The 9,376-nt window shown below is 30.6% G+C and overlaps 1 protein-coding gene across 2 annotated transcripts in view; it reads right to left on the minus strand.

Moving 5' to 3' along the window:
• Nucleotides 1-776: 776 nt before the first annotated feature.
• Nucleotides 777-9,376, minus strand: part of LOC117105727 (serine/threonine-protein kinase 32B-like) — a 38,253-nt gene continuing 29,653 nt past the window's right edge. For both annotated transcript variants that reach the window (XM_033246978.1, XM_033246979.1), the window contains 4 exons: nt 5,480-5,605; nt 3,911-4,033; nt 3,562-3,626; nt 777-3,149 (listed from right to left, as the gene is read on the minus strand). In XM_033246978.1, coding sequence (XP_033102869.1) covers nt 3,035-3,149; nt 3,562-3,626; nt 3,911-4,033; nt 5,480-5,605 — 429 coding nt within the window. In that variant the 3' untranslated portion in view covers nt 777-3,034. The remainder of the gene's footprint in view (nt 3,150-3,561; nt 3,627-3,910; nt 4,034-5,479; nt 5,606-9,376) is intronic.

A 9,376-nucleotide genomic window follows, 5' to 3' on the forward strand; every position in this document is an offset into this window, starting at 1 on the left:
AGTGAATTTCAAAAATGATTTTTATAATTTTTTTTGTTTTTGTTTTTTGCAAGGGACAGTACATCTTTAAAAGTATGAGAGTGGTGCGTGATTCTTGCGCACCCCCTACCACCACCCCCAGGCACAGTGTTACGTCCTGATCGTACACCTGGTTTAAAGTTATACTGCCTGTCATGAGGTAAAACAATTGAAAAATTCAATTCCATATTCAATTTTTTTTTTTATCAACTTTTAATTTTAAAATGAAAACAAAAATTCCCCTGTCAGTTAATACAACATGTAAATAATACCTTTCCTGTATTCTTTTGTAATAAATTAAAAAAATTTTGTTGTAAAGAGTTTGTAAAATATTTTTAAAATTTTAATTTTATTTTAGATTAAAGTTTATTTGATTTTTTAAATGAGTTTTGAGGTTTTTTTTTTTCAATTTTTCTAGCAGACAGTACAACTTTAACAACATTTCTTTCCACATTATATACAAAACCCTACGGTATATTGGTATAACCGGTCTTAGACAGTCTTAATGCGTACCAGACAATAATTGTGACGTTAATTATGCTCTATTTATAAACCAATGCTATTATAAGTAACCCAGCTATCATTTTTTAGCCTCCTAGGATGGGATATAATTGATTTTAAAGCTATTAATATGGCTTCTTTCATGGATACAAAATTGATGAGGATATAAAAATCCAATTTTCCCTTGAAGGTAATAGAAGCCTACATTATATAAAACAAGACCTATTACTGGTAATGAGACTGTAGAGGAGACAAGCAACTGTGTAATATTTTTATCATTGCAAAAATATGCAAACAATGCGAGTCCACAATGCAAATATTTAATCACTGTACCGTATTTATTCGAATAAAAGCATTGGGGCATTTATTGTTGAGAAGGCGTTTTATACTTGAGGGAGGCATTTTTTTTTTTTAATGTAAAATGGATATGTATATACTCAAATAAATGCCCCTTAATTTCAAATTAAAGGTGGAACTAACTACAACACATAATTACAGCCAAAATGTCTTATTGCGTGATCATAAAAACTTATCGATCTCAACCATGTTAGAAAAAATGTACTTCTTTTGGAGTAGAACATTAGTAGAATGTGTTGAGAATGATGTTGCTTCCATTAGATTTGTTTACAGTCATTTGGGGGGGGGGGGGTTGCTACTGTTCAAGGAAAAAATAAATGCCCCGAGGAGTTTATTTCAAAGGAGGGTCTAGAAGGGCTGCTGTTTATTCAAATAAATACGGTAATTGATAGTAGTTAAAATTATTTAAAAATACTACTTTATGGAGAAATTTTTAATAATCAACATTTTACAAAGCAAAGTATGAATTAATTCTTTCCAATTGGTAAGACCAGTTACACAATAAAGCTGGTGATATTATACCCCCTTCCCATTATCCCACTCAATTACATGATCACAATGTCTATTAGCTTCACCACAGCTGTACTATAAAATATTTTTTTAAAATAAATTTACAATGTATAAAAAATATACAACATTATGTACATGAACAAAATCACATACAATATTATTTTTGTTCATACAATTTAGCATTAAAATCTGTTGTAGCCATATATGGCTCAAATCCTGTTTTCCTAAAGTTTGTTTTAGTTTTTTTCCTTGCTTTGATTGTACACAAAGAAAATGAAACAGTCGTCGTTTTTGTATAGTACAGAGGAAAAACTAGGTCATTCTGTCCACTCTCCATTAACGTTGAAAGCATGTTAATGCAAAATGATTAGGAACAACCAAATTGAATAACTTATCAAAAACATACATATGGAAACAATGGTGGATTGTAGTTAAGAGGCAAAATTAGTAAGTGCCAGCTAAAATTGAAATACGGTATATACCATAATATGTAAAATGGAGGCAACTGTTTTAACACTCTTTGTTTATGTATTGAACAGTGCTAGTCCAAACCACACTGTTTCACCCTCTTCGTTCATGTATTGAACAGTGCTAGTCCAAAACACTACTGTATGTGTAACAGATCAATATGCCCTATGAATAGATCAAGGTTGCTCTGTAGCACTGTGAACACATTATAAACAAATACAAAATAATTAATAATTTACTACAAATCTGGTGTATATTTTTGCTTCAGTTAAAATACAAAGCTTGTCAGTTTGACTAATCATAGAGGCGTCCTTTCACTTTTGAGTGATGGTTGCAGGGGCTGATCCAGAGATGTCCAAAAAGGGGGGGCCCCCCCCCCAAAACTAGGGCTAATCGGGCATAACATTGTCCTAGGGCGTCCGGGGGATGATTTGGGCTATCATTTTCTTTTTCTTTCTTTTTTTTTACCTCCCAGAAGGGGGACCCCGGGGTAACCTCCAAATCCGCACCTGGGTTGTGATGAACTTCCCCCTCCCCCAAATCAGCCCCTGGGTTGTGATGAAGTTTTGTAAACCAACAAACAAAATAATCCATTTGAAACATGTTGAGGTCAAAACTAAATACTGTACAATTTGACCGAGTCTATCATCGCAAAGTTTAATGACCATTCTTCTGGATGATTGACAGCGGACCAGACACTTTTATTAATTCTGAGGGGATTTCATCATCAAAAATTAAATTTGCACTAGGCAATTTATCAAGTATTCACAAAATATAAAGGATTTTTTCAAATTATGTCAAATAAATACAGTGTTTTACAAATATTTACGTCATGAAACATCAAAGTTATCTATTACTTCATTATCCACCAATCACTGAACAGCATTCGTCTTTGACAGATAGGCTTCTATAATTCATGTGGATTTGACTTGTCAAAATATAAAGTTTAGCTTGTGATCGTAGACAAGATCGCATTTTCTCAAACGAAGCACATGATATATATTGTAGCCATGTCCCCAAGATAGGAGATGCTGATATTTCAAACAGAACTTTCCATGAAAACAATCCCAAATGGTGACAATGTATTCCTTTCTTGTAGAGTTGAACAATGTAGGTTTAGGTTGTCTCCAAAACAACATTAGAGGCAAATTAATTGCTATCTTTACCTCTTGCCTCATCTCTATTCTCTTTTTTCTTCCTCCTCTTTGCCATTAATTTGTTCGCAATCATCTTTTAGGTTTTGGCTTGTTGACTGCTCTCTATCTATTCCCTTATCAAGTAACGGTGTTACTCCCCTGTAAAACACGAAAACCCAGCCTCAAATAAAATATCAAAATTAAAAAAGAACTCTAATAATTATTTTTTTCTTATTCAAGTACGTCATCAATTTCTAAATGCAGCCTATCCAACTGACAGCAGTCATAACTCATTCACAAATTTTAAGTAACTAAACAGCAAATTTTAATCGTTTCATCGACCTCAAAAGAGCACCCTCGTCTGTCAGCAGCTGGTTCCAGACGTATTAGACAATCCTATCGCATAAACTTTTATGTAATTTTCAAGATATTAAGAGTAAACTACAAATTTCAATCAGTTCATCGACCTCAAAACAGTGACCTTTCCATCTGACAAATGTATTATACATTTCTGTGTAAATTATTTATAATTTCCAAGTAAAGATAGAAATTAATTCATCACATTTCTTACCTTTCCCTGTTATACAAGCAAAATTGTTTACTAAACTTCTCAAGGCTTTCTCGTATTTCATCACTCTAAATTAAAGTAATCAACAGATTTATACAATCAAAAACTAATTTTTTTTTTTTTCAGGATGAAATGGTGAAAACATGGCGATGAATATAGCAGGTTGAATATTTATATATGTCAGAGGCATATCAGGTTTAATTCTGTAAATTCAAATAAAACACTTTGTACTCTCATAGAAGCACTCAAGCATGATTGAGTGATAAGAACAGTTTTATTATATGTAAGAAGAGAAAAGAATCATGCTTGGGCCTTGGGCTATCGCCCATTTTTATTATTACGTAACACTTACCACATCTTTACAATTGCCCTTTGACCCCTGCTTTGCTAAACGCTTCTTTTTCTTGTGTAAGGGTTTTGACTCAATAATCATCTCTTCGAGTTCAAATGTTGGGTCACAGTTCAAATGGTCTTTCTGCAGTAACAACCAAAAATTATAATATATTAAATAGTGTCATTGAATCTAGCATCTACTCTTTTAGATTTTGCAGTAGGAAATTTTGATGAAGAATAATATTATTAATATCAAATAGCAAAGATGATCATGGGGGAGTAAGCTGGGGGATGTCAGCATACCCCCAGCCTCCACACATGATGATGATAAGGCCAAATAAAATAAATTGTTTGTTTGCCCTTCTTTTTAAAAAAATGATAAAAAGGGGCGGGTGGAATAAAACAATTTTTTTTTTTGGCCTAATGATTATTAGAGATGATCTATAGTAAAAACATAACACAAGTGATGTTGCCTTTAATACAAGTTTAGTCAAGAATGCATCCTCTAACTTTGTGAGTGATCTTGGGTCTGGTTTCCTTTGAGTTAGAAGATTGAACATTGTTAGTACTTGAAAAAGTTGTAAAATTAGAGGGGTCAAGTCTCAAATTTGAGTGAACTGTATTATTTTCAAATATAATTAGATCACACTAATTTTCAAACATTTGTACATTTTTTTTTGTACACATGTTTACTACTGGAATAATTTTTAAAATTCACTGCAAAATATATATCAGTTTGGATTACAAAAACAACCTCAGCCATTAAGTCAATTCTTTATAATGTAAGTCTAATACTAACTGTAGGGCGATGACCTCTCGTATATATTCACAGAGAGCAATATACTCTTGCCTCGGTTTAAGCACACTGTTAAAATGCCAAACACTTTTTGAGATATTATCATGCATATACTAGTATAATGTATACACCGGTAGATAAATTGCAAATGTACCGTAAACAAGTGTCATTTGCATGCATTGCAATGATGAGTTACTAATGAAATTTAAATTTGGAAGTCTGTGTACTAGTTGTGTGAATACAGAGTAGTGGGTGTGGTAATGATGATAAAAATAATAACAACAAATATAATAAAATGTATCATTGGTAGATAAATTTCAAAGGAATGGTAAATATGTACCATTTGCATGCATTCATTAAATGATATAAAGATTAAATTTTCCTTTTTTGTCAAATTCCAAATATTTGAAATTCAAATGACGTCATAATCATGGAAAAACGATAAAATCGTAGTAGTAACAATGACTTGTCCTAGTGTAAAATATTCTTTTCCTTCTTTTATTTTCTATATGAACAATTGCTTTTTAGCTTTTTATCATTGACCGTTATAATCCTAGTGTAAACAGGCCTTTAATTCCATGCAAGGATTATTCAAGGAGGACAACGATCTAAATCCAATTAATTAGCTCATAATGTAGCTCTAAACCAAATTGAAATTCTTGTCTAGCATATGCCAACAATAAATCATTATTATGAATAATATTATACGATGGATACACATGATCATTATTATATTATTTGTCGACCAAATGAGCAATGTTTTTGTTTATTGGAATCAAATGATATACTTACAGGTGGAACGAATGTGGGTCTGATACTCTTATGTAATACAGCGTCCCAATCCACATCTCGCATATACATATTCTTCTTCATTGCTTCCAAATTCTGGATTCTTGACTCTGGGTTTTTGCATAGCAACTAAAAATGAAAAACGTTAATGTACATGATAGCAACAATCATAACTACTTTCAATTAATTAAAACAATATTGACAGCCATAATGTCAAATGTATATTATTTCGTTCTTTCTGTATGAGTTGTTATTGTTCTACGCTCTGGTCTATGTATAGGCTTTCATCTATGAACACACTGAGAGTATGTTATAACAATATTTTAAGAAAACTGTTACGCCAACCGAGATACTGTAGTGCTAATGCACTTTTTGTTAATAATAATTTATTATCTTTCCAAGAATTTATGAGAAAATCAATCTTTAGCTTTTTAAAGCGATTTTCTACTTGTGTGAACCCTTTAGTTCGTTCTGTAAATGGATTTTTTGAAAGTTCTAGGCTCTCAAAAAAATGGAACGAACTTCTTTATGTTAATCCTTAATTTCTAAGGATCATGTGGGGTTTATTTTCCCCTTGTATTTATATTATTATTAGTTAAGTTGACGATGTTTAACTATGGATGTAAAGTCTGAAATAAAGAATAATGAATAATGAATAATGAATGAATGTGAACTAAACATAAATAATTAATGCCATGATAGAGAAACTATGCAATATTAAAAAAAAAAAAACCATGTACAATCAATCAATAGATATTTACAGAGTGGTCCCTGGCAGAATGTAATGTTCAGTGGTGAACTAAGTACATATCTTACTGTATTGGATTTCTTTGGTGTGTGACATACCAAGATTAACCCTGAAATTCCTGAGACTTATTTTCTGGCGGTGAATTGGGCATTATACTGGGAGACAATTCCCTACTCTTTTCCAAGGATTGAACCTACTTCCTCTGACTTTGGGGCTGAGCACCACCACTCTACATGTCACAATGTTATATAGGTGTCATTCCTAATGAACTAATGATTTGGATACATAGGATGAAATGCTCTTAAAAAAAAAAACTTGTTGGGATTAACAGAGTACACTTTACAAAGACATGTTTAATGATAGGAAAGGTCAGGTTAAGATATGGGTTGAAAGAAAGCAGGTCGAGATATTGATGTTGCTGGGTACTCTTATTTGAAATGATGGATGCATCTGGGGGGGAAAAATTATGCTCCTTTGAAAAGGATGAAAGTCATCAACAATGATTTATTTCTCATAAAAACATATAAATCAAAAGACAATTGCTCTAATATTTTTCTCTGTCTGCATCTTGAAGTAGTTCTTGGAAGGCAAAAATAAAAAATTAATAAATCAGATTTAATGGTTTTATTTAAATATAATTCCACTGATAGCGTATATTAAGAACCTTAATGCGCAGTATTTGCATTTTATATGTTTGGAGAAGAAAATATGAAAATGTTCCAATATCTTTTATATATTTTTAGTGTTCACATCTAATGTTTTCAACCTTGTAGAACCACTCAACAGTGATTTGTTTTGCTTTTTGTTTATCCTGTCGAGTTGTTAATTTTCTCTCTATTTGTTTGTATTTTCTCATGTCCTTGTATGTTTTTCTGAAGATAAAATTAAATGAAATGTAATCACATTTAATGTTTCCCCTACAGAATGTGAACGACAGGAACAACATCTTTTTAATTTATATTTTAATTGATCTTTTTACTGCTTTAAGTTACCGCTAGAGTGATGAACAATTTTTTAAATCTTATTTATTGCTGCCATTTTGTAATCTGGTTAACTAAATTTTATGCCTTTTAAATTACTTGTTTTCTGTCACCATGATAAAATGTGTGTTTTGCAAGGACCCCAATGGAAATAAGTTATTTTTTAGGGTTTCCTTGTAATGATCATGTATTTGTGCAATTTTTATCTTTGTTTTTATTTATGTATCAATCAATATAATGATATAATAATATACTTTATTTCTAAACGGATACACTTGATTCCCCCAAGTGTTTTTTTTCGTCAATGCCATGCAAGGCTATATGTAAAGAACAATTATGACAAAAATAAAAAAGGAAAAGACAAAATAATACCTACATTTAAACGAAAGGTAAACAAATAGAAAAATAAAAAAGGAAGAAAATAATAATAATTATATATAATATTATAAGGATAAAAAAATAATAGACAAAAATAAAAATTCTGGTTGATTAAGGTTTTTCAGGGATAAAGACAAAATCAAACTTTTGAAAAGATGTATATTAGGAGCACATATGAGGTCATCTGTAAGTTTATTCCGAAGCTACCTATCATGAAATGAGAGACTATTTTTCTTATATACAGTTTTAGCTTCAGGAATATCACAATTCCATTAGCAAGTCTAGTGTTACAGTTTAATTATCTCTGATATAGAAATGGAACATTGAAATTAAAATATTTTGTACATAAAGTAGTTATTTAAGGAATAAGTAAAAAACAAATATTTATATAATTCCTTCGAAATAAATAATGTCAGTCTTACTTAGCACATTGCACAATATGCCAGAATATGGCACCAACAGCAGAATATAATAGCATAAACACAATCAATCATGTGTTAGCTTCAAAGACTAAACTTTAACTACACTTTAATGAAAAGCTGAAATTGATTGAGCAGCCAACACTTGAGTTCACGCAGGGCAATGTATTAGATTAAATTGAAAAATGATTAGAATTACACCAATTTGACAAGCGTTATGTTGATTTTACAAAATACTGGAATTAACTTGAAAAGAAAAAGGATTTTGATTTATCAGTGTATGCAGTCCTTTCTTGATTTTATTTATATTTATTTAATGAGGATAAACCATCCAGCAACTGCTGAATGTTTGGGATCTTACATTTTTTTTTACTTTAAGGTTTGTCTCTTAGAACATTTATAATTGTTATATTATTTGTTTGTAATTATTAAATTAAGTATGGCACGCACTAAGTGCAATAAAGAGTGAGTAAACCAAAATGATGGACTAGAACTCAGGCTATATTATTATTAGTTGTATTTTCGCAAATAATATGTAGTGTTCAGCATATTAAACACTGTCATTAGTCAAAGAGATGAATTTCCATTTTTTAAACTGGACAATAAAATTAGCGGATATAAAATTATGATAATGTTTTTTATACGTATATCTTTTGATGTGTTTGAATAAACAAACCAATCAATAAAAAGTAATTTGATTTTTTTTTTTTTTTTTTTTTTTTTTTTGGTAAGTAATTTTTTTTGGTCAGTAATCAGCATATAGTATTGTATATTAGTTTCTGAATTTGAGATTGTAACAAAGGATTATGTAAATTTCAACTTGGTATATCTAGAAGAAAGGAATCCTGGTCACCTCAAAATTTAGGCTTATGCTTATTATGTGACTGCGTGACAAAGGAAACCATCAATAATTTTGTATTTGATTGTACCAGATTAAAGAACATTAGAACTTTAATATTTGACCAACTTAAAGAGGAGTTATACAAAAAGGATTTACATATATTTTGGGAATTATTCATATCAAGCTCCCCTGAACTTAAATACCATCTTTTGTTTGATGATTTAGAAATCCATTACGAATATCAAATTTTAACAACAAATTGTATTGCAAACCCTATTAATTATACTATTGCGAGTAAAGTTTTCGATAATCATTGTAAATTACTTTTAACGATGGCATGGAAAGAACGAAATGATATATATAATACTTTTCTATTGCAAGACTAATATGTCTGGTTTTAATGTTATTGAATTAAATTTACAATATTTACTATGTTATATGTATATATGTATATGTATGTGTTTGTGTACTGCTGCTTAGACACATCGCGATGTGTATAAGAGACAGCCCTAAGACAGTTTTGTCTCGATCGGC

The sequence above is a fragment of the Anneissia japonica genome, unplaced genomic scaffold (genome assembly GCF_011630105.1).
Source record: "Anneissia japonica isolate Jap-2015-1 unplaced genomic scaffold, ASM1163010v1 scaffold287754_len4335492_cov202, whole genome shotgun sequence".
Classification (NCBI taxonomy): Eukaryota; Metazoa; Echinodermata; class Crinoidea; order Comatulida; family Comatulidae; genus Anneissia; species Anneissia japonica.